The sequence below is a fragment of the Gnatocerus cornutus genome, chromosome 3 (genome assembly GCF_029298725.1).
Source record: "Gnatocerus cornutus isolate USDA-ARS CGAHR chromosome 3, icGnaCorn1.1, whole genome shotgun sequence".
Taxonomy (NCBI): domain Eukaryota; kingdom Metazoa; phylum Arthropoda; class Insecta; order Coleoptera; family Tenebrionidae; genus Gnatocerus; species Gnatocerus cornutus.
The window spans coordinates 305,491-328,666 of NC_142235.1; the positions used below are offsets into that span (position 1 = coordinate 305,491).

A 23,176-nucleotide genomic window follows, 5' to 3' on the forward strand; every position below is an offset into this window, starting at 1 on the left:
TTTCCATAAACACACAAAATCTTAAATTTGCTTGAAACAAGATTTTTCTCTTTTATTCAAACTGAACGTAGCTTTGAGGATAATCATTTCAATATTTTGAACTTTATATCTGATGAATTAGGATTTTAAATTGTTTTAGAATAGTTTTATGTGATAAATATTTGTCTTTATCTTTATTTTTTAAGGGGATCTCAACCAAATTTGAATATAAGGCAAATTCAATGTATTTTTCTAAACACGATTACTCGAAAACTATTTTAGTAAATTGGTTTCTGTTTTTTGCATATGAATCTGTTCAACGTGCATTATGTTAAATGCTATATACAATTTTTGTAAAGTGAATATTTAATGACTTTTTGATTAATTAAATACGAAAACTTGGCTGAAAGCGAAATAATTTTTAGCATTCCACATGCGTAAACTTTTCAAAATTCACACATACGTATTTTGAGAACAACCAGACAGTAATATAACGTCTTGTTGTCAAAATTATAACTTTGGGGTGGTGAAAAGACTGAACAAATTTTCGTAATTTAAAGGTTTTAAAAGATAGATCAATGACTAAAGCAACAGAATATAATTATTATATATAATTTAATTATTTATAATTATGTTCACTATTTTTTGTTACATTCACAAAAATCTTGAACAAAATTCGAAGATCCCCGTGCATCCATTAATTCTTCAATTTTTGCATTTACACCAATCCCACCTTTTTGGGAAAAATTTAATTTATTTATGAAGATAAACATTAAATAATAATAATGAGATATTGTAATTATTAAGTTTCATGGGTGTAATTTGTAAAGTATCTGACTCTACTATCAAAGTATTTAAGATTTACTGGCCATGGGCAATAATAATTTGGCCATCAATGCAGTCAAAACTATTAGCTATTGTCCTGACCACAAGATGATGGGAATAATAATCTAAACTACTCGGGCTGGGGTTTTAAGAAGTAGTTTTTATTTATGGTTTTATTACCGTAGTAAGCAGACTGACCATGGGTAACTCACTAAAAGAGTGCCGTGTACAAATAATGAGGGTTGAAGGGAGATGCTGCATTTAACGTTTGGATGTTTAAAATGTTTCATATAATAGGGGCTATTCTGTATCGAGTCGGTTAAATTTAAAGGGTGGTTAAATTTTAAAGGTCCTTTAAAACGAAATTCCTATTCTGTATCAGCCAAGTCCGTTAAAATTTTAACCTAGGTACGTTAAAAAGCTGCTTATTTTAAGGGCTAGTCGAAGCCATCCCTTAAATTTAACAGGGTTTCTGTTTGACAGTTCGATGCTTGATATTTTTATAAATATTGAAATTATAACATAATTCTTCCACAAATTTGTTGCAACTCAAAAATGGCATTGGATGGTTTAATACATTTGATAATTATGCATGATGAAGAAGATCGAATACGAAGGTAAAATTAGAGGTTAGATTATAAATGTTTATCTAAAACTTAAATTATTTGCAGAAATGAAGTTCGTATAAAACACCGACACTTGAGAGATTCAAGCGATCCATTTACATTGCCGGATAAATTATTTATAAAATTGTTTAATTGTTGGACCAACTCTTCCCATTTGTTTTCAGATCTCTCCAATTCAACAGCATTTCTGGCTCTGCCCTCAATTAAGAAAGGATGTTCCTCCAAATATGCAATTAAACCTTCTTTTTGTTTTTTGATAATTCTTGGAGCTCTCGACATATTTATTTAAACTTTTAAACAAAGTAAGGTAGAGGATCAACTAGACGCACCAAGCACAACCACAATAATGAACACAAATTCTAGATCAAAATAACTTACCTTCTTGTAATAAAAAAAGATGGAAAGAAAATCAGCACGTTTCGATTATAAATATTTTGCATATTATTATCTTTGACCCAAACTTTGCCTGCTCATGGGTTTTTCGAAGTACATCTTGAAGCCAGATGTTGCATCTAAAGGTGCTATCAAATCAGAAACAAGAAATTTTCATTTTTTGTAGCGTTTATACGTTTGTAACAACGAAACAAATATATTTATTTTTTTATTTGCTTCGTTTGAATTTAAGTCGATGTCACATAAAGCGCACGCGCACGATCACAACAGCCTACTTTCGGGTCAGAAAACCTACCAACATGGCTGGTTCACAATCGAATTAACAGACGTACGTTAAAATTCTCCATTTTAACGTACTACGTTTATTTCATGATACAGAATAGCTATTTAAACCCCGCACCGTTAAATCGGACTATTTTAACCTACCCTTTAAATTTAACAGACCCGATACAGAATAGCCCCTAATGTTTCCTTTACGCAGAATTTTGAAGCAGAATTTACCGTTACAGTTTGTTAGATATCCCCTTAAAAGTGGATGTTTTCGTACGTGTTTTAACGAAAATAAAAGTCAAGTATCAGGCCGTAGAAAAATGACATTTGAAATAAGAAAGAAATGGACCACTGTTTGTTTCAGACGGAGGGTCGTAGGAAAAATAGTGCATATAATTCGTCGGAAACTGCCTCTCTTGCGTTCGCGTGATATCTGCGCCTCGTGTATCTACATTCCCATTCGTGCGAAATTTGACACTTTCCGCACTCATTATGTAAATAACTATTTTCCGACAGCATTGTCATTTTAGTGTTCAAAATTTCAATGATTCTTCTTTTTTTGGATGGAAACAATTTCCAGAACGCCGGTATGTCCACTTGGGATAAACATAATTTCCAAGTTTCATTTTGGATTAGCAATAATTTAAAATTATGCGTTGTTGACATAATTGTCACTAAATTTACTAATATATAGTTGGAAACTAACAATTACATATTTAGTTTGTAATTGCATTCATTATCATTAATTATGCACAGTTATTTCTGTCATCAACAACATATCCAATTAAGAGGATAATGCGACTCACTTTCATTCCCTGGAAGTTAAACAACGTCACTTGCTTTGATGACGCTTTAAATAATTTATAAACAAAACAACTATTCAAATATTTTTTTAGTTATTTTATTTTCATTGGATTGGTAGCCCTGTAATTTTAAACTGTTAAAAGTAGCCCACAGATGTCACCACAGGCGTAGATTATTTTGAGAACGCAAGTGGCTCGCAAAACTCATGTCGTAACTAACATCATCGCAGCATTTTTGACGCTTGTAAAGTACACATTGTTTATGAATGATTCTGGATCAAGGCTAGCTTTGGAACAGCAATGTTATTTGACAGTTTGTTCGAGCAAAAAAGAAGTTCTAATAAAACCGGGAAAAAAATTAAAGTCGAAAATCCAAAGTACAGAAAACAATTTCTCTGTCATCCCACCTTTGAAAAACATAAGAAAAAGTACGTCGTCAATTGCCTATCTTGTATTTAAGTAGTCGAAGTCAAGTGTGCTAGACGTGTGAAATCCCCACACAACTGCCAACCGAACTAACTGAAAACATTCAAAATGTCCGACCGAATTTCCGAGCTGTTCACCAACAAAACTCTCCTTTTAACCGGCGGCACCGGTTTCGTCGGCAAAGTCTTCATCGAAAAGCTCCTCCGCACCTCTCCCAACCTCAAAAAAATCTACGTCCTCGTGCGACCAAAAAGGGGGCGCAGCCCCACAGACAGAATCAGCGACATCTTCAACGGCCCGGTAAGAATCTTTTGCACAATTTACGTCACGATTTTAGTTGTTTGAGCTCCTGAAGAAGCAACGTGGCGAAGACATCTTGAAGAAAGTCGAAGCGGTCGGCGGCGACATGGAGGTGGCGGATTTATCTCTGTCCGCCCCCAATCGCCACAAACTGGCTCAAGAGGTCGAAATGATTTACCACTGCGCCGCAACGATCAGATTCGACGAATCGTTGAAGAAGGCGGTTTTATCGAACACCCGCGCGACCAAGTTGATGTTGGAGTTGGCGAAGGAGTGCAAGAAATTGGTGCTTTTCGTCCATTTAAGCACCGCTTATTGTCATTTAAACGAGCGCATTTTGTTTGAGAGAGCGTATCCGCCACCGGCACCACCACATAAAGTCATCGAAATGTGCGAGTGGTTGGAGGAGAAGACGTTGGACACCATCAGCAGAGAGTAAGTTGGGTGTGTTTTCCTTCTCCACCGTGGAAATCCTCGTTGTAGTATTCTAGGTGACATTCCCAACGGCTACGTCTTCACCAAGTCCTTGAGTGAAGCTTTGGTCAACGAAGAAATGGACAACTTACCGGTCATCATCGTTCGACCATCAGTTGGTAAGTTAGCACAGGCAAAGCTAAAGAAATGAGTCGTAATGAGGTGTAGTAAACTCTCAACGAGTGGTCAATAACACATTTACAAATTGTGTATAACACAATTTGTAAATGCGCACTATGTTTTTTTACACAACCGTGGTCGATATCTCGCTTATTTATGAAGCAAACTTGTGATACTCGGGCTCATTTTACGCAGATTTTCGCGAAGATTATTAAATAACTGAGAGTATAAATCTATAGCTGTGTAAAAAACCATAGTGCGCATTTACAAATTGGAGTAGGTTTGTAAGAAACGACCGTTTTAGTCGTCCCAGTGTGGAAAGAGCCCCTACCGGGATGGACAGACAACCTCAACGGTCCCGCGGGTCTTCTCACCGCCGCTGGAAAAGGAGTCTTACGCACCATGTACTGTAAAAGCGAGACCTACTTGGACTACCTCCCAGTGGACATCGCCGCCAACGCGTTATTATGTTGCGCGTTCTTCTATCTTCAATCAAAGTCGGTAAAACTGTTATCTGACAGTCCCACACTAAATTTCTTCAGACAGCGCGTCTTCAACATCACCAGCTCCTCCCAGCATAAAGTCTCCTTCGAAAAAATCATCAACATCGGCCGAAGCATCGTAACGAACGAAGTACCGTTCAATGCGGTCCTGTGGTATCCTGGGGGATCCATGAGAAGGTACCGTTGGGTGCACAACGTCGAGTTCTTCTTATTCCAGCTACTCCCGGCTGTTTTCCTGGATGCGTTGCTGATGGTACTGGGATACAAACCTTTGTGAGTAGCAAGCAAGGATCGGTACAACTTTAACGTCGTTATCAGTCTCCTTAGAGTGCAAAAACGGATCTCTAAAGGCTACGAAGTCTTGGAGTACTTCGCTAACAATCAATGGGACTTCAACAACGACGGCACTTTGCAACTCGTGAAGACTTTGAACGCGGAGGAACGAGCAACGTACAAGTTGGACGGGGATGGGCTCGATTTTTATGAGTATATCGCTGATTGTGTGCGGTGTGCTCGGAAATTTCTTTTTAAGGAAGGGGATGATGACATTCCAGCAGCCAGAAGACGGATGAAAGTGTAAGTTGACGCAAGAGACAAGAGAAAAGAAGCGTAACATTGATTTTTAGGTTGTGGTTCGTTGATAAAATCTGCAAAATCTTGATAATTATGGGAATGATGTACTATTTCTATAGATGCTTCGTGGTGCCGATATTTGGGCCCTTTTAGACCAAAACTCAATTGTTTTTTATTGAACTAGGTAATAAATGTAGGGATTGGTACTGTTTTGTAAACTTTACACAGTGTTCCTATGATCTCAAGACTCCAACGTTACAAAATGCCTAGATACAACGAAATTCATTCGTCAAAACATTCTTGAAATTACAAACGAAAAGAACGTCTTTTTTTAGTCAATAATGTAATGTAAATAGATAGTTGTAGCAGTTAACAAACAAAAACTGTCACAAAAAACTTGACAGTTGCTTGTGAAGCCATCTATTAATCAAAATGGACGTGTATCCACTACAGGCATGACCAACTGCATTTATTACGCTTGACGCGTAATATGGCCGTGCCATTTGAACAAGAATGGTGTTCCTGCATAGTAGGCCGTCGATACGATGAGTGGCGCCGCTAGTTATAATTTTGTCCGCATCATGCTACTCGAGTTTAATCGAGGCGGGGAAGGCGACTTTCAAATTTTTAAACCAACTTCAAGTTGGCTTTGGCGTATTAATGTCATTATTGTCATCATTTATTGCTTGTCAATAGAATTTTCCGGTTTTTTTTAAGTTCTTGTTGTTTTTATTGTTGAGTTTAGTTATTAGGTGTTGTTTTCTCGTTTTTGTTATCCTTGTTTCTTGTTCTACGTTACTTTTAAACACTGAGCTCTAGACTTTCACTTTTAAAATGGTTAGAAAGTGTTTCATTTGTGGAAACCCAGAGAAGCCACTTTTTGAGTTACCGGCTAACGAAATTGCGCGAAGCAAATGGTTTGAAGTGCTCGCAGATTTTTGTGGTAGTTTTGCACTATTCATTTCTTATTTCAAATAATGTCTAAATTATTTTAGATTTGTCTAAAATTTCCGACCGTTCCGTTATACAGGGTGTCTCGCATAAGGTTAGCTTCCTGAAAATGTAAGATTTGTGAGTTTATAAGGAACAAAAAATATATACATATATCATCTGGGCCTAATCTGAATAATAAGCGAAAAAAAGGCATTTTTGTAAATTGAAATTTTGGGACCACTGATATAAGATCTACAATTAAGCAACTACAATGAAACAGTTAATTTTCTATAGCAACACTAAACTGTCAATTTTGACTTTTGTCACAAATTTAAAAGTGTTTTCTGCTGCGGAATATTCTGATCTGCTTCTGTTATATGGAAAATGCAGATGAAATGCTGCTAAAACCGCCCGCCTGAACAATCAGCGTTTTCCTGCAAGAGTGGTTCCCCACAGAGATACGCATTGAATCGTCTACGTACTACAGGTACGATATTATTATCGCGTCATTGGGAAAGCCATCATACGCTTGAAGTTTTGGAAGCAGAAGATGCAATACTTCAACTGGTTGAAGAAGAACCAGGGATCAGCACTCATAAAATCAAAAGGCGAATTGCAAACATTTCGCGAACAACTGCATGGCGTATTATCCGAGAGCAATAACTCCATCCGTTTCATTACTCTCGTGTGCAAGCTTTGGAACCAGAAGATTACCCTAAAAGGGTTCAATTTTGCGAGTGGCTAATTGAAGAAGCACAAGACCCAATTTTTGCTGACAGATTCAACAATACCTTATAACCATAGAAACAAAATTAGTAAATGTCTAAGAATGAATTTCTTTATTGCAGAGAGGTTCCCAAAAGTTGTACTTTTTTGAGTGCTTTTTATAAATGTCTTTAAAACGCAATTTGCCATTAGAGTTTTTTAATCCTAAAACCTTCAACTTTCTCTATGTTTAAGGAAGCTAACGTTATGCGAGACACCGTGTATGCTCTAAACACTTCAGTGCGGAATGTTTGATAACAACGTCGAAGAAAACATGCCTTAGTAAAAATGCTGTTCCATTTATGTTGTCTGTAGGTAAAACACACTTCTTTCAAACAAACCTTAACTTCTTTCCTAACTCTAGGATCCTTCTCCTACTCCTAATCTTCGTGTAAATTTGGAAGAAGATATTCCGACCTATTCCACCCCGATCATAAGCACCGAATCGCCAAAAGATAAAGAAATTAAGGATCTTCAATATCAGTGTAAAGTTCTGAAACAACAGTTGAAAAGAACCAAAAGCAAGTATTCTCAGTGTTCATCAAAAATGAAAGATTTAGAAGAAAAATTACGCCACTTCGAAACATTCAAATTAAATAAAATTGTAAAAGATGCGAACAATTCTGACGAAAGATCAATATTTCTTCTAGATCTAATTAGAAATCACTATAAGAAAAAGCCCCGATGGTCAGAAATTTCAATCCGGTTGTGTACTGTATGGAGGTACTGTTCTCCAAAAGGCTACATCTTTTATCATCAGAATTTGCTAAAATTACCATCGAAAACAACAATTCGTAGATATCTGGGTGAATTTCAAGGTCGCAATGAATTAATAAAGCAACGTTTATCTATGGAAATATCTCAATTAAAGAAACCGATCGAAAGAATCTGCTCAATAATAATTGACGATATGGCCATAAAGGAGAAAGTCCATTACAGTCGCCCAGAAGATGAAATTTACGGACTTGATACAACAACACCGCACAATATTGGAAGTGGACCTAAAGTAGCAAACAAAATGCTTTGTTTCGTCGTACACGGTTTATGTACAAAATACACCATCCCTGCAGGCTATTTTTTCCATGGTTCCCTTACCACTCAAGAGCTATATGTTTTAACAAAAAATGTTCTGCAACTTTTAACAGACTGTGGCTATATTGTAATCAGGATGGTGACCGACAATATGTCATCAAACGTAGCTCTTTTTCGGAAGTTCAGTAATGGTACCCTTCAGAACACTATTAAGCATCCAATTTTAGAGCACATCCCACTCTTCCTAAGTTTTGATTTTTGCCATGCTCTGAAGAACGCTAGAAATTTGTTTTTGGACCACGACATGCAGTCTTCTAAAGGAAGAATAACTTCAAGTTATTTAAAAGATCTATATGAATTGCAGAAAGGGCTACCTGTAAAACCTGTCAGGTACTTGACAAAAAAACATTTGTTTCCATCGAACTTTGAAAAAATGAATGTGCTGAGGGCCATTCAAGTATTTTCGCCCGCTGTGACTGATTCTTTGAAATTTTTGAATGAGGCTGGAGATGAAAGGTTTTCCAACGTTGAAGGCACGGTGCAATACATGGAAAATATGTATCACTTTTTCCAGGTGCATAATGTTTCCAGTAGACGACACTACATACATTCCCTTGATGACTCGGTGGCTCCCTATGTGGATGTATCAGACGAACGTCTTTCGTGGTTAAATATTACTTTCCCAAAATTTGTTGACGACATTCAGGCGAACTCTGCAAAAGCAGGTCTAAAAGGATTGAGTAAAGAGACTGCTCACGCATTACAATTTACGGCAAAAAGCACTGCCTTGTGCATTCAATTCTTGCTGAGTCAAGTAGGATTTTACTATGTTCTCACAAGATCATTTAGTTCAGATGCAATAGAAGGGATGTTTTCGCATGTACGATTAAGAGGGGGGTCCAATGATGCAACAGATGCAAGAACAGCAGATTATGCCATTCGACAAATACTTCGTTGTGGAATTGTCAAAGCATCGCAATCTTCGAATACTGCTGAACGGATCAATTTTGTTAGTTCTGCAAGCGTTTTAACATCTGACAAAAACGTAACAAATTCAAGAGTTACCCAAGATCTAATTTTACCGATTGAAGTAAAAAACAAAATTGAAAATCTTCAAAATAACATTGTACCTGAAAACAACATATTTTCCGCATCAATAGCATTTTTGTCAGGATATATTATTAAGAAGCTTAATGACGAATTTCACTGTGATGAATGTCTGACACCATTGCTATCAACAACCATCCCAGGACCTCTTATGCAACTAATCGCTCTTCAAGATCGTGGTGGATTGATATACCCCAACGATACTTTTGTGGGTATCATTCAAAGAATCGCGGAGCTTGTTCAAGAGATTTTACCATTTCTACAACCAGAGAAGCCTTGTGAATATTGTCTTGAACAACTTTGTCCATACCTGATTCGAAACCCCATTTTCTCCTGTGCAACTCATAAGGCTACAGTATGCAAATTAATTGTTAAAGCTACTACCAAACCAGTCATCAGTAATATTTGTGTAGAAAGGACTGATTCCATAAAACGTCTTCCTCTGAATTATAAACCGCAGAGCCGGAAAGTACTGAAGCTGTAATAATTATTGTAACCTCCTGTTCCAATGTTTGAACAGTTTACCTGCTGTTAGTTTTCTTTGAATTCAGTGAAAGTAAAGTGTTTTTGTTAACTGTTTCTTCTCTGGTTTCTTATTTAACTCAATTTAACTTGGATCTAACATGTCTAGCTGAAGCTCTCTGTCAGTTTGACAGGCGATTGATACCTTAACGGTTGTGTAGAGGGCCCTACTAACCGTATGCCAATAAGGTCACTAGATCAAAGTGTCTGTTTTATAAGGTATGGCTATTAGTGACAAAAAGAAAGACAACGATATCTTCTGTCTATCTCTACATGCGCACTAAATTTTGTGTTGTTTGTGTGGACACATTGCTTTATGAACTGTCAATTCTTGTCAAATATCGTTTGTAATAAAATGTTTGAATGTGCGATTTCTCAACACGAATCGTTATGGTGTATTTGTTTCCTCCGCCGTAAGTAAATACTATTTGACGTTTTATGTACGACGACTTTCCACTAATTTCAGAAAACTCCAAATAGAAGGTAGATGGAAGCCCTATCAAAGCCGACAATCATTGTGACATTGGTTAAGCAGTACGTATTGGGGGAATACTAAAGTTGGTTTTTGTATATGAACCCTTGAGTACTTCTTATAAGGTTATGGAATTTTGTACCTGTTAGTTTACGAATTCCGTGAACTAAATTTAAATAATGTTCCCCCAATTTGTCTTCAATCGCTTTTGTGTTTCAATAGCCCCAATACCAACATGAACTTCTTGCATTCAGGCGAATAACTCGTTCATCTTATTGTTAATATGAGTTGAAAATCAAATCTATGGGCAAGAAAATGGAAGAAGGAAGACCACTCACATGTGGTACATCACAAAACCTGCGTTATGATATTGTAAAGTGTAAGTATATCGGCCTCAACGGTAAACGTTCTCAAAATGTGTTGTAGGACCAACTGACTGCTATCCTTAATGTAACAGCGGGGCCTCATAAACTAGCAGGTGGACAAGACACAGTCATTGCACTCATCACTTGAACAGTGCAGATACACAGTCTCATGAGGAAGACACACCATCGCTTTCAACATCAGCGGCAGAAGATGGTTGGTTTGAAGCCGCTGCTACTTCCTCATAATGAATGTGAAAACTGAAAATGCAATGGGACATGAAATATACATAAGATATGCAAAACTGGTTCTATAGTTTAATGTGACGTACGAAGGTCCTTAAACTTTGATGTCTCTTAACTACTGCTACCCCAGTTCTTAGTGAATACATATATTTCTCACCTACTTAGCAGTTCCTCTACACCATCTTATTGTTTTACTCACAATTATGACTAATATCAGTCTCATTATTCATTTATAAACTTGCACTTGGTTCTTGTTACTTTATATGAAAATTTCAAGGTTTCATTGCAACAATCTGCATACAGTGTTGTTCATCTTAAGTTCTTAAATTTCTTTCCACATTCTTTACTTCTTCTTGATTGCATTTGTGGTTGTTGTTTCAGAATTCTTCTTTTCATATACTGCTCATTTATTTCCTCACTATATGTGCCCCTTCTATTTTCCATGTTCCATTGCTCTCAGTTTTTTTTTAGATATGATAATTCTACATTTTCGCTAAAGTACACAATATATAAAGTATTTATAACAAATTACATTTATGCTCTTACTGAATACACGTCGAATCGTTGAAACACTGCCAAATACAACGCTGGAGGCTCAAGAACTCGAACAAAGCACTAAAATACATTATTTGCACTTCAATGGAATTGATCGAAATGTTAGTTTACTCCTTACGTATTCAAATGGTCTCCTGTAGTGTTAAAAATAGATGTAATTTTGTATTTCAGGGTGATTTAAGTAAATGATTTTACCATAACCTTAATATTTGTTCTTGATATTCATTTTGTTGCAGTTGTTTTGCATAAACTCATTCAAGATCTTAAACATGTCTACTTCTTCAAACTTGTAAATTCTTTCTTTAAAATATCTCATGTACTTCATTTTCTGCTCATGTATTTGCTACTTCCATTTGTGCAATGCTTTCTCTCAGTTACTTTAACATCTCATCATTGTTACTACATCGTCGGGAGAAGCTACAATATAATAAGTGCTAATAGCATATTCTAATTAGGGCGTTACTGCATACAAGTCGAATCGTTGGAGATTAGAAAAGACAGTGCTTGAAGTCCGAGACCGTTTCTGAGTGTTGCACCTCCTTAACGTGCTAAAATGGAATCGGTTCTAATGTCGGTTCGCTCACCTCTTACGTATTCACATAGTTTGTTATAATGTTGGAACCTATTTTCTTTTTGTACCCACGGTTTATTTAAGTGTATTTTAAACAAATAAATTTAAGATAACCTTAAATTTTGTCAATGACAAATTTTACGTCAACAATTTTATGACAATTCCCTAGAATCTTGCGTCTCGTTCTAACCCATTGATTTATGGACTATGTCTGTCTCTCTTGAATTGCGCACTGAAAACTAACAGCGGTACCTTATAAAACAGACACTTTGATCTAGTGACCTTATATGCCAAACGGAAACATTTTTGCCAAGAGTAAATGGCACGGCCATATTACTTGTAATAAATGCAGTTGGTCATGCTACAGGTATCTAACTTATATCCTTTTCAAATCGGGGAAAATCCCTGGACCTGGCAACACTGATTATGAATTGAGCGTTATGACGTACAGCCACTTGTCAGTGCCACATTTTAAAACTTTTGCCTGCTAAAACGGGAATGAAATTTGCAATATTACGAGTTAATAAAAATTGGCATGCAAAAACGCCACCTTGATTAGGATCTTTAATTGAAATGATAATAACTGTCATAGTTCCTAAGTGCAAAGTGTAAAATTTACCGACAATTCGATGCACACCTTTAAATTGTTGTCATAGTAAATTTGACATCATTGTAATTAAGTAATTAGTGTAATGCTGTAAGAACTGTATTTAAGTATGTGGACGATCTTGAATTAATTTGTTTTGCTACACACTTTAGTTTTTTGTTTTATTAATTACTAAAAAAACAAATAAAAAGTTGAACTCCGCAGCCTTGACTTCTGTTCTTCTGCCATAAGAAAAAAATTGACAAAAAAATTATGGTTTACACTGGATTGCAATAAATTTGCGTACACTTAAAATATCAAGCAGCAGAATTTTGACGTTCTTGAACTGACTGTAGAGTTGGTTGTATACTTAACATAGGTTTTAAGAACAGGGGATGCAACCCCAATCGGCAGTCTCTAACAGACCACCGACTTGTACAGATACTGAAATAAACAAGTTACTACTACCACTGTGTTTTACTATACAGGCTGTTAGGCAACGTTATGGCCATAGAAAAAGGGGTGATGGAGGCAGCCGTGAAAAGTAATGTTTCAAAGTTTTTTTCGGGTTTTCTTGAACCGTTTAAGAGCTAGAAGGCTTTGAATGTGACCAATCAGGGAACAATTTGCATAAGGTTACAAAAATTTGAATCAGAGTTACTGAAGGAAATTTTTTGTTTGACGTCTAACTGACAGTTCTTATTTTTTTATCAGTGGCGTACTTGTTCCATTTTTGTGGACATCACAAGTCAAGTTCGTCAAAACGAAAATGTGTTGGGTACAATAAAGGAAACATTGTTGCGTCGTTTACAATTATGTGTTCAACAAGATGGTGGCCATTTTGAATCTATTGTAATGTTGCTTTATTGTCTGTTTTTTGAATAAAATTGCGTTGTTTTTCCCTTTTATTGACGCCACTGATTTAAAACTTCAAATGTGACGGGAAAGTGACAAATTATTCGTTTGGTCCGAAAGCTACTTGGATTTCCGTAAAATTGAAAAATTATTTGAAGCGATTCTATTGGTCAACTTTAAACCCTTGTAGCTTTTTAACTAAAACGAAAAAAATAAAATTGATTGCGGATTCCGAGACAGTTTGCCTTCCTTAATTACCTATTAGTCTATGGCCGTAACGTTACCTATCACCCTGTAAAACACCATACTGACAAATGCTGTTACAATAATTCTTGGCATTTTGATTAATTTTTGAATGTCAGTGTCAAAATGAAGGCAAACTCAATCTAGCAAAAAATGGGTGAACGCAAATTTATTGCAATCCAGTGTACATCCAAAATTATACTGCCGAGTTAATGCCCAAAATTTTCTGACTGCGACTGTATAAGAGTGGTATCAACCTCTCAACCCTTTGCAGTAGGCTTTGGAAGAAAACTACAATGTGCTTATAAATGTTGCTAGAATCAAGGGTGGCTATAAAATGTCAAAGAAATTTGCCGCTCATTACAAGTGTGGGTTCAGACCAAAGAAATTATAATTACTTTGGTTCAGACTTTTAACTGACATTTGAACAATTGGTCCTCAATAACACAATAAAACTAAAATCCCCATACTTATTATTTATTAAAATAAATTATTTACAAAAGATAAAATCATGAGGAATAACTTATATACACTTATATACGCATAAAAACTTAACAATGCATTTAAGATTCAGACATGCCATCAGTCTCGAATGTTAAGTACATTTTCCTAAAAACCATAGAATTAAGCCAACAAGAGTGCCAATAACGGATGGAAAATTCGTGCAATAAATGTGAAATAAACAAAATCACGATTTTTCTATCTAATATCACGTGAAGATCATCAGCCTTTTGTAACCTTCAGACGACTAGTCCAAAGTTAACCTAAAAGGGAAGTACGGATTCACTCCAAGCTGCAACTCTTCCGCTTCGCCGGCAGACAAGTCCCCAGTGGTGTTAGATCGATTGTAAACTTCTTCTTGTCCTCGAAGTAGTTCTTCAGGCGGGACGCCGCGTACTCCCAGTAGCCGAACGGGATGGTCGAAGTGTCGGCGTTGATGATGCCCCAAATGCCCCAGAAGAAGTGCGAAGCCAAACTGAAGACCTCCACTTCGCGAAGGATCTTCTTGGGGTTTTCTTTTGATTCGCGGGCTTCTAGATAGGCTTTGATGAAGTGGAGTCGTTGCTGCTTGCTGGGGTAGTTGTCAAATTGCTCTTTGTAGAAGGGGTACTGGGGTTCGGTGTAGTCGTACATCCACTCCATGAAGTGGTTGGCGATGTCGAACGAGCGGTAGTTGTAGGAGCAGTATTCAAAATCTACAAAAAAAAAGAAATTTAGTATAGTCCACACACCTTTAAGACACCTGTATTGCTGGTAGCCTAATTAACCACAAAATTAACGAAATCTAATGAGATTGCATTCAAGTAAGCATTGTAAAGAAAATCAACCGCCAAAACGCCATCTGATTGGCGCGCAATCATCACCTGACAACTCACCAATCACAACAATCTCAGGGTCGTCGTTGTTATTATTCTCCGGTCCTTCCAGTCTAATAAGGATATTCCCCTCTTGCATGTCATTATGGCAGAACACGACCGGACAGTTCTCCATTTCTAATCTCTTTCTCAGCCATTCAACTTCCGCGCTAATGTCGACATTAATCACATCGCGAATAAACTCAGGAACGTCATCACTCTTCAGTTTCGTTTCACAAGTTTTCAGCCATCTATCAATGGTCTCCCACAACCATCCCGGCTCTTTATGAAGCGGCACCTGAAAAGTCACCACATGATTACCAATCCCCACAAGCAGTCGAAGAAAAAAAACTGAATTGTAACAAGAGGACATGTTTCCTGTCTGCACACAGGGAATTTTAGTTCGTTCAGTTTGATACACTGTCTGTACTTACCGCGATCTGAAAATTAAAATTATCACAGTACACTACCGTAGCGACACTATAAAAAACTTCGCAATTGAAGGTGAGTTGTCGCTACTGTATTATAGTTCATACAGTGAGAGAATGAATGACAAAAAAGTCACTAAATCTACGTACGAATTTATAGTGTTTTTAGTGTATTTTGTAGCACAATTTGCTGCCAACCTATATGTCAACTGTCAAAATCTCCCAATCTCTCACCGGATAAACTATACACTGTGGTTATGTATACGTGCCATGCAAACCAAACAAACCAAAAACCAACAAAAAGCAAAACAAACGACGTACTGACTATGGCTCCTCGGATTCAACAAAAAACATGTCTTTTTTTTTAATTGTGTATTTTTTATGAATGATTCCTACGCTTGGTAGTCCCCGGACTGTTGTGTGCGCCTCGGGAGGGCACGTGATTCGAGATGTATCGGGCCAATGATACGACAACGCTAGAACATAACAACAACAATCCCCATATGTGTGTGAGATGAGAAAAGGAGAGCGCACGCAGACCCATGAGTGAGTTAAAAAGGGGTACAGCGCGCTTATGCGGACGAGAACGGGCGGTTTTACTTCCTAGGCAGTAAAATTCGGACGCTAAGCTCCGATAAGATTAACATTGTTGTGCGTAGACGCGAAAATTTCTTATCAGTGAGTCTAGACCGCATTCTACAACGATTTTCATCTAGTTACCTTTGGAATGTAATTTTGTGTTTGAACTAGTTCTGTCAATTTGACTTCTGTCACTAGTGCCACTTGTCAAACGTCAAAATCGCCGTAGGGAAAAAATTTAAACATCAAACTGTATAACTAAGGAAAGGTTGAATCAGTTTGATTTCTTAAACGATCCAGTTGGCCTAGATCAGTAATTTTTGAAAAGTATTTTGGGGTTATGTAACCAACGTTCCAATCATTATCTTCATAAAGCGGCACATTTTAATTTGTTCGAAAAGTCATAGTTGTCTACATGAAAATCGTTTTGAAACACGCTGTACTACAATATCCATTATTTTTATATACAGTATACAGGGTGTTCGTTTATGAATGTTTCTAGCATCACGGGTGGCTGTGGAATTCCTGTCATGAGATAATGAACAGTTTTTTTTCCAAAACTAACTTTACTCCATGATTGAAATTAACTGCAAACGTCAGTTGAAAAATTCTAAACCCACATTTGTAACGAGCGGCAAATTTCTTTGACATTTCATAACCACCCTTGATGCCGTCTGAAACTTCATTGGTCGCGACTGCAGGAAATGATAAACAAACAAAACAAAATGATTACTATAAATAAACGTGTCGCCACAACAAACGCGATAATTAATGTAAATTTATCTCTCTCAGAAAAGCGCGTTCTTTCTTCAAGAAACTGAACGAAATTCACAAAACTCGCCTAATCTCGTAACAATGCGTTACGTATTTACCCGCTGCATAGTAAACAAGTGTATCTTTCCACGATAAGATTTCAGTGGAATTTTCCCGACCCATTTTCTCGTCCGCGTAAACAGCGCGTGCATGGGCTCAGCGCCGACCCTCCACAGACTAACTCAATAGTTTGTAAATAAAAATTTTACCTCTTCTTGGATCTCTTACTAGAATTGAAAACCTTACCTCCATGCCGTGTATGGCCGCCATCTTCTGGGCAATCTTCACGGAGAGTTTCTGGTCGGCGAGTTCCTTGGTGAGCAGCGGTCTGGCGTTGATGTACTGTTCGATGCGTCCTCCGGGGAAGACGCCGTGGAGTTTGGGTCCTAGACCGCGCTCGGAGAGGAGCGTGCAGACGACGCTTTCGGTGATGAGGGCTTCGAGGGCGTGCTCGCCGTGGGTTTGGCCGTAGACGCGGATGAGGACCTCTTTCGGCTCAGTTAGGTCCTTAGTGTCTTTGACCAGGGAGTCGGGGAGGGAGATGTGGTAGAGGAGGTTGGACAAGCCGCCGCTAGAATAAAAAGAAATTTTAGTGACTTTTATTATTATAAGTTGGTACGGCTGTTGTCATTTTTTAAAGCTTGTTAAACGTGAGTCCAAAGATCAACAAAGTTTGTCACGTGACTTAAAAAAGTGCCAAGAGTTGCTTCATATGAAACAATTTCGCCAACCTAATTGTGTCATCCTTCGTAACAGGTCAACGCGCTGCCAACAATGCAAAAACAAAACAAAGCCACCTACATCCAACAACCCATTTCTTCGTATTGTTGATCGAAAACAACAAACGTCTCGAATCTCGGCGAACAAAGACCTCAAGGACAAACAAACACTTAAAACGCATTTCGTGGTTTATTTATTTCATGATTCATTCAAGTTTCTGAAAACAATCACAAGTTATTTGTCGAAATCAATTCTATCGAAATCGGTTTTTATAGACTCGGGTCAAACCGAAAATGTTATCGAATCGTAGATTTTTTTTCAAATCGACAAGATTTCCGTTTAAAATAGCTCGGAGTTGATAAGGTTAAAAAAAAATTGTGACATCGGTGGAGTGGAGTGAAGTAATCACGTCATTCTTAGATTAATTGCTACGATAGGCGGCCGGAGAGGCGGAATAGGTCACGTTATGCGATTCAAAGTCGAATCTAGCTCCGACATCACTTCGGGACACATGATCTATAAAATAATAATTGCAGTTTTTAGGTCGGTTAACTTTAACTGTTCTCATGTCATAGGTAAACGTGCCACCAACAATTTAAAAAAATAGTATCGTATCGTATAAATTTCGAAGTTTTGATAAAGTAACAGAAAGTGTGAAATTTATGAATTAAAAGTGAAGTGGAATTTTCACGTCATTCTTAGATCAATTGGTACGATAGACAGTAACAATGGATCACATTACGTTACGCAATCGACACTAGCTGCGACATGACGAAATGAAACACTCGTGGCTAGAAAAATCTAGTTTTCACAAATGATACGATCAAAATGATGTTTTGTTCAAAAATCGATAGAAATCTAACTTGATTAGTTTAATTGGAAGATTGCAAATTCGATTATATGTCAATAATTTGATTGATTTTGACTTAACAGTGAAGTGACCACACATGCCAACGTGAACAAACAAACAGGGCTTCTTATTTTAATCAAAAGATTCCAAAGAAGACCAGCCAATCGAAAGCGAATGTAATAAAACAAATGAAGAGAATTTGATGCAAAGATTCCTACTCGCGTCTAATTGACAGTGTTGCCAATCTAAATTTTTACATGTCAACTTCAAAAAATAGACGACGATTTACCAACCTAAGCCGACGTCATGTCCCTAGACTTGTAGTTTTCTTCAAAATTGAACGATTTCTAGTTAGAAAAACAGCTCCAAGGTTAATTGGGTCATGAAAAATTTGTTATCTATTTAAAGTGGATGAACAGTATAATTTGAAATAATGTTTTTTTGCGTCAGAATAGGGAAATAACATGTGAATTTGAACTTTATTCTTTTCCTGCTCTGTCAACCTCTTAACCTCTTAAAGTTGCGATTAGTAAATTTTAAGTTCCTCCATGTTTAAACCTTGATATCTCGCTTAGTTTCGGAGCAAACTTGAACTATTGGTGCTCATTTTACGCAGAATTTCACGCTGAATCCAAAATTGGACGACATTTTTATGTGCGTCAATAAATAGCCGAATTAAAAGCGTTTAAAGTTGAGGACAGTGAATTTTTAGTTCCCATTTGTATAAAATTTAATATCATACTTAGTTGCGGAGCAAACTTAAACTGCTGGTGCTCATTTTACGCTGAAGCCAAAATTGGACGATATTTTCACGTGCGTCAATAAATAACCGAATTAGAAGCGTTTAGCATTGCAGTTGGTAGACTTTTAGTTTCTATATGTAAAAACCTGGAGTTCTATCTTACTTTTAAAGCAAACTTAAACTATTTGAGCTTATTTTATGCAGAATTTCACGCAGAATCCAAAACTAGGCCATATTTTCACGTACGTCAATAAATAACCGAATTAAAAGCGTTTAAAGCTGCAAATTGTGAATTTTTAGTTCCTATATGCATTAACCGCGATATCTCGCTTGTATCACTGCAAACTTGAACTATTTATGCTCATTCTACGCAGAATTTCATGCAGAAACCAAAACTGGGCGATCAGTTAACGTATGTCAATAAATAACCGAATAGAAGCGTCTTAAAATTGTGGATCGTAAACTTTTCATTTCTATATGTATAAACCTCAATTTCTCGCTTATTTTTGGAGCAAACTTTAACTTTTAGTACTCATTTTACGCAGAATTTCACACAGAATTCAAAACTAGGCGATATTTTTACGTACGTCAATAAATAACCGAATAAGTAGCGTTAATAGTTGCGGTTGGTGAATTTTTAGTCTATACAGGGTCCCAGAACGTTCGCACTTCCTTTTAATGGGAAATTCTTAAAATCTGAGTTGATAGTCGTATCGCACAACATTCAGGCCCTTACAGTTTTTGAGTTACTTTAAGCTGGCCAATCACAGCTCATAAATCGCTAGACCCCATTCTGTTGCTACGTTACCTGCGAAAATGTTTCCTTAAATTGTACATAATGCGCTATGGGCTGAACATTGTGCGTTACGACAATCAACTCAGATTTCGATAGAGAATTTCCCGTTAAAAGGAAGTGCGAGCGTTCTGGGACACCTGTATGTATCAACCTCGATATTTCGCTTATTTTCAAAGCTAACTTCAACTGTTGTTAAAAGCGTTAAAAGTTGCGGTAAATTTTTAGTTCCTATATGTATAAACTTCAATATCTCGCTAATTTTTAGAGCAAACTTTAACTATTGGTGCTCATTTTACGCAGAATTCAAAACTGGGCGACATTTTCACGTACATTAATAAATAACTGAATTAGAAGCAATCAAAGATTTACATTATTGGATTAATCTCTAAATTTAGCAAGAAATTGACAGGAGTACCAACTCACAAAACAGTACTTTAAGGCGTTTCTTAAAACATGGGAAACAATCGAAAAACAATGCGAATGAAATCAACACAATTCTCACAATACTACGATTTGTAAATTTTTTTTTAGATATTGATAATAATGATAATATAACAAAGATCGCAAATTAGATTAGAAGTGTAAACAGTTTATTGATAAATATCAAAATCACGAAACGGTGAGGTGGCGCCTAGAGCTACCAACGTGATAAACAAACCATCCAAGGCCTCCTTTTTTGAATCACCTTGTTTACGAATCTGTTCTCTGTTCTGTTTACCTTCTAAATCTAGCGCAAGATCAAAACGTTTCTCATGAATGCAGTTAATCTCACCTGATATGTTTGAATCCAATATTCTGAGGGGTGACACTTTTCCACGGTCCATACAGGTAGTCTCTGCATATCCTCGACGCCAACTCCCTCATTTCGTTCATATCACCCGACACCTGTCCACATAGCAAATCCTCAAAAGACTTGTTACAAAAGAACCTCTTGTGCATAACTTGCGGCGCAAATTTCGCAAAAATTCGCATAATTTCACAACCCCGACTTGACACAACGCGATCGATAAAACGACGCAGACGTACAATTTCGGACACTCTCAACCTCAAATCTGCACGAGGGGCACACTTACCTTTTTTGCCATGTTTCTTGGACGCTAAACTTGACACTCTTGAGAAAAATCAAGGAAATTGAAGAGAAAACGGACTAGACGCTTGCGCTGCAGTTGTGGGGGGACTGGCGATAACGTCGTTGGAATTTTGTAAATACGGAGATTGTTCGGCGTTATCAGTAAGGGGGGATTTTCAGTGCAAAAAACTGAGAAATTTGATTCGTGGAGGTTAGGAAAGAGTGACGTTTGAATGACGACTTGTATGGGCACGTCATTAGGCGGCAGGGGTACCAACGTGGTGGTTGTTATGCAACCAGACAAACGCAAATTAACGGAAATCCTGTCTTTTCATTCCAAATAGCGAGATTTCAGATCACGTCCGAAGAAAAAAGCTTTTGTTGAGTATTGTAAACAACTTTTTTCTAACGTTTATCTCAAGTCCAAAGAACAGAGAAGTGATTGAACTAGTCAAACCACAAGCGCGATGTTCACGCGAGTGCACGGTCCTTTTCCACATTTTAGTGCCCCCTTTTGCAACAAACACAAGCACATCTTTTTTATTCAACAACAGCTACAAATCTGAAGCCCCGGACTGTTCAGTTCTCCCAATTTCCCCTTTTTTTATAATTTGCGCTTATGAATATCGCGCTAACGTGTGTGCGTCTCAGTGATTTTCATCGTTCAAGGTTGGCAGCGCGTCCGACCACACCTTATCTCGACCAATCACGTTCATTCTCAGATCGTTGTTTGATGTTTATAGTTTCTAACAGATTTCCCAACAACCGGCTGTTGAAATTCAAGTAAAAGTTCGTTATTTTCGTACCGTAGCACGTAGTACTTATAATTTTCGCCCCCCTGTTCGATATATGTAGAAGATGTCGAGCGATTCTGTCAAAAATGTAAGTTTCCGTTGCACAAATTCCAATCATATCAGCACTTCCGTAGTTTTCCGGTTTGGAGACTCCGGGCTACGTGGGCTTCGCTAACCTACCCAACCAAGTCCACCGGAAGTCCGTGAAGAAGGGCTTCGAGTTCACTTTGATGGTAGTTGGCGAGAGTGGCCTGGGGAAGAGTACTCTAGTCAACGCGTTGTTCCTCACTGATTTGTACCCCGAGAGACAAGTTCCTGATGCCACAGGTGAGAGGTGGAGTCTCCCCAACTCCCCACTAACCTCACTTTTGTAGAAAAAATGAAACAAACGGTGAAACTCGAGCCGTCTACTGTGGAGATTGAAGAGCGCGGGGTGAAACTCCGACTGACCGTCGTCGACACTCCTGGCTACGGCGACGCTATCGATAACACAGATTCCTTTTCCGCCATCATTCGGTATATAGACGACCAATTTGAGAGGTTCCTCCGTGACGAGAGCGGTCTCAATCGCAAGAATATCATGGATAACCGGATTCACTGCTGTTTCTACTTCATATCTCCGTTCGGGCACGGGCTCAAACCTCTAGATGTAGAATTTATGAAGCAACTTCATAACAAAGTTAACATTGTGCCAGTTATAGCAAAGGCTGACGTACTAACAAAAAAAGAAATGCAAAGACTGAAGAAGAAAGTCATGGACGAGATCCAAGCGCACGGGATTCGAATCTACTCGCTTCCAGAATGTGATTCCGACGAGGACGAAGAGTACAAAGAACAAGTTAGACAGTTGAAACAAGCCGTTCCTTTTGCAGTCTGTGGGGCCAACACGTTGCTTGAAGTTCGTGGGAGGAAAGTCAGGGGGCGCTTGTATCCCTGGGGGGTGGTAGAGGTTGAGAATCCCGAACATTGTGATTTTATTAAGTTGAGAACGATGCTGATCACACACATGCAGGATTTGCAGGAGATTACTCAGCAAGTTCACTATGAAAACTACAGATCTGAGCATTTGGCGAGAGGGGGGCTTCCAAAACGCAATACGTAAGTGTTTGAGTTCAAAAAAACAATTGTTATCGAGTTCTTTTCAGGATTGTTGAAGACAAGGGTGCTGCAACTAGTGATAGAGATAGGATTTTAATGGAGAAAGAAGCGGAATTGAAGAGGATGCAGGATATGATTGCGGCGATGCAAGCGAAAATGCATCAGCAGCAATAAAGGGGGTATATCATTTATTTTTTACAAGTGTCATTGCATAGACTACCAAAATGTATTTTATTTTAAGGTTTTTATGATGGTCTCTGTGAATTATCGTTTCCTATTCAAATAGAGCATATTTTATAGAATGCTGCACAGGCGTTTTGTTATCCTGTCGCCTCTAATATTTTTTTTAGTGCCAGTTTCACTCCACGACCTTGAGGAGTGACTCTGGCAT

At 37.6% G+C, this 23,176-nt stretch overlaps 5 protein-coding genes and 1 long non-coding RNA gene across 10 annotated transcripts; 3 read left to right on the forward strand and 3 right to left on the reverse strand.

Moving 5' to 3' along the window:
* The first annotated feature begins 708 nt into the window (after nucleotides 1-708).
* LOC148176711 (uncharacterized) lies at nucleotides 709-1,723 on the forward strand. Its single transcript, XM_088032636.1, has 2 exons — nucleotides 709-1,421; nucleotides 1,476-1,723. The coding sequence occupies exons 1-2, from the start codon at nucleotides 1,360-1,362 to the stop codon at nucleotides 1,717-1,719; spliced, it is 306 nt and encodes a 101-aa protein (XP_087888762.1). The 5' UTR covers nucleotides 709-1,359; the 3' UTR covers nucleotides 1,720-1,723.
* Nucleotides 1,724-3,430: 1,707 nt separating this feature from the next.
* LOC148176712 (putative fatty acyl-CoA reductase CG5065) lies at nucleotides 3,431-5,498 on the forward strand. Its single transcript, XM_088032449.1, has 7 exons — nucleotides 3,431-3,622; nucleotides 3,660-4,057; nucleotides 4,106-4,215; nucleotides 4,521-4,713; nucleotides 4,759-4,992; nucleotides 5,038-5,295; nucleotides 5,346-5,498. The coding sequence occupies exons 1-7, from the start codon at nucleotides 3,431-3,433 to the stop codon at nucleotides 5,443-5,445; spliced, it is 1,485 nt and encodes a 494-aa protein (XP_087888575.1). The 3' UTR covers nucleotides 5,446-5,498.
* Nucleotides 5,499-7,959: 2,461 nt separating this feature from the next.
* On the reverse strand, nucleotides 7,960-9,825 carry LOC148176713 (uncharacterized). Of its 5 annotated transcripts, none has more exons than XM_088032835.1 (6): nucleotides 9,655-9,818; nucleotides 9,440-9,607; nucleotides 9,153-9,388; nucleotides 8,787-9,011; nucleotides 8,397-8,749; nucleotides 7,960-8,336 (listed from the first exon to the last, which is right to left on the reverse strand). In XM_088032835.1, exons 5-6 carry the CDS (start codon nucleotides 8,630-8,632, stop codon nucleotides 8,267-8,269), a joined length of 306 nt encoding a protein of 101 aa, XP_087888961.1. In that variant the 5' UTR covers nucleotides 8,633-8,749; nucleotides 8,787-9,011; nucleotides 9,153-9,388; nucleotides 9,440-9,607; nucleotides 9,655-9,818; the 3' UTR covers nucleotides 7,960-8,266. The 5 variants fall into 5 exon arrangements, with proteins under 5 accessions (XP_087888961.1, XP_087888962.1, XP_087888963.1 ...); XM_088032836.1 differs by having other exon boundaries at nucleotides 8,787-9,014; XM_088032837.1 differs by having other exon boundaries at nucleotides 8,787-9,388; nucleotides 9,659-9,825.
* Nucleotides 9,826-10,500: 675 nt separating this feature from the next.
* LOC148176714 (uncharacterized) lies at nucleotides 10,501-12,139 on the reverse strand. The gene is made up of 4 exons (XR_015769796.1): nucleotides 11,757-12,139; nucleotides 11,405-11,703; nucleotides 11,278-11,346; nucleotides 10,501-11,224 (listed from the first exon to the last, which is right to left on the reverse strand). It is a non-coding gene; the product is annotated as an uncharacterized LOC148176714 (long non-coding RNA).
* Nucleotides 12,140-14,004: 1,865 nt separating this feature from the next.
* LOC148176715 (choline/ethanolamine kinase) lies at nucleotides 14,005-20,993 on the reverse strand. The gene is made up of 5 exons (XM_088032216.1): nucleotides 20,898-20,993; nucleotides 20,597-20,709; nucleotides 16,963-17,287; nucleotides 14,918-15,194; nucleotides 14,005-14,737 (listed from the first exon to the last, which is right to left on the reverse strand). Exons 1-5 carry the CDS (start codon nucleotides 20,907-20,909, stop codon nucleotides 14,325-14,327), a joined length of 1,140 nt encoding a protein of 379 aa, XP_087888342.1. The 5' UTR covers nucleotides 20,910-20,993; the 3' UTR covers nucleotides 14,005-14,324.
* A 591-nt stretch (nucleotides 20,994-21,584) lies between these two features.
* Nucleotides 21,585-23,092, forward strand: Septin1 (Septin 1). The gene is made up of 4 exons (XM_088032217.1): nucleotides 21,585-21,775; nucleotides 21,822-22,014; nucleotides 22,062-22,785; nucleotides 22,833-23,092. Exons 1-4 carry the CDS (start codon nucleotides 21,752-21,754, stop codon nucleotides 22,957-22,959), a joined length of 1,068 nt encoding a protein of 355 aa, XP_087888343.1. The 5' UTR covers nucleotides 21,585-21,751; the 3' UTR covers nucleotides 22,960-23,092.
* The last annotated feature ends 84 nt before the right edge of the window (nucleotides 23,093-23,176 follow it).

What these genes read in the sequence shown, in the direction of transcription:
- LOC148176711 (XM_088032636.1), top strand. Translation starts at nt 1,360, where the DNA reads ATGGCATTGGATGGTTTAATACATTTGATAATTATGCATGATGAAGAA. An exon ending in GAAGAAGATCGAATACGAAG is followed by an intron (nt 1,422 to 1,475) that starts GTAAAATTAGAG and finishes AATTATTTGCAG; the next exon opens with AAATGAAGTTCGTATAAAAC.
- LOC148176712 (XM_088032449.1), top strand. Translation starts at nt 3,431, where the DNA reads ATGTCCGACCGAATTTCCGAGCTGTTCACCAACAAAACTCTCCTTTTA. An exon ending in GCGACATCTTCAACGGCCCG is followed by an intron (nt 3,623 to 3,659) that starts GTAAGAATCTTT and finishes TCACGATTTTAG; the next exon opens with TTGTTTGAGCTCCTGAAGAA. An exon ending in GCCAGAAGACGGATGAAAGT is followed by an intron (nt 5,296 to 5,345) that starts GTAAGTTGACGC and finishes ATTGATTTTTAG; the next exon opens with GTTGTGGTTCGTTGATAAAA.
- Septin1 (XM_088032217.1), top strand. Translation starts at nt 21,752, where the DNA reads ATGTCGAGCGATTCTGTCAAAAAT. An exon ending in ACAAGTTCCTGATGCCACAG is followed by an intron (nt 22,015 to 22,061) that starts GTGAGAGGTGGA and finishes TCACTTTTGTAG; the next exon opens with AAAAAATGAAACAAACGGTG. An exon ending in GGGCTTCCAAAACGCAATAC is followed by an intron (nt 22,786 to 22,832) that starts GTAAGTGTTTGA and finishes AGTTCTTTTCAG; the next exon opens with GATTGTTGAAGACAAGGGTG.
- LOC148176713 (XM_088032837.1), bottom strand. Translation starts at nt 8,632, where the DNA reads ATGTATGTAGTGTCGTCTACTGGAAACATTATGCACCTGGAAAAAGTG. An exon ending in GTACCTGACAGGTTTTACAG is followed by an intron (nt 8,337 to 8,396) that starts GTAGCCCTTTCT and finishes TTCTTCCTTTAG; the next exon opens with AAGACTGCATGTCGTGGTCC.
- LOC148176715 (XM_088032216.1), bottom strand. An exon ending in ATTGGATTCAAACATATCAG is followed by an intron (nt 17,288 to 20,596) that starts GTGAGATTAACT and finishes TTTTTATTCTAG; the next exon opens with CGGCGGCTTGTCCAACCTCC. An exon ending in CGGCCATACACGGCATGGAG is followed by an intron (nt 15,195 to 16,962) that starts GTAAGGTTTTCA and finishes GTGACTTTTCAG; the next exon opens with GTGCCGCTTCATAAAGAGCC.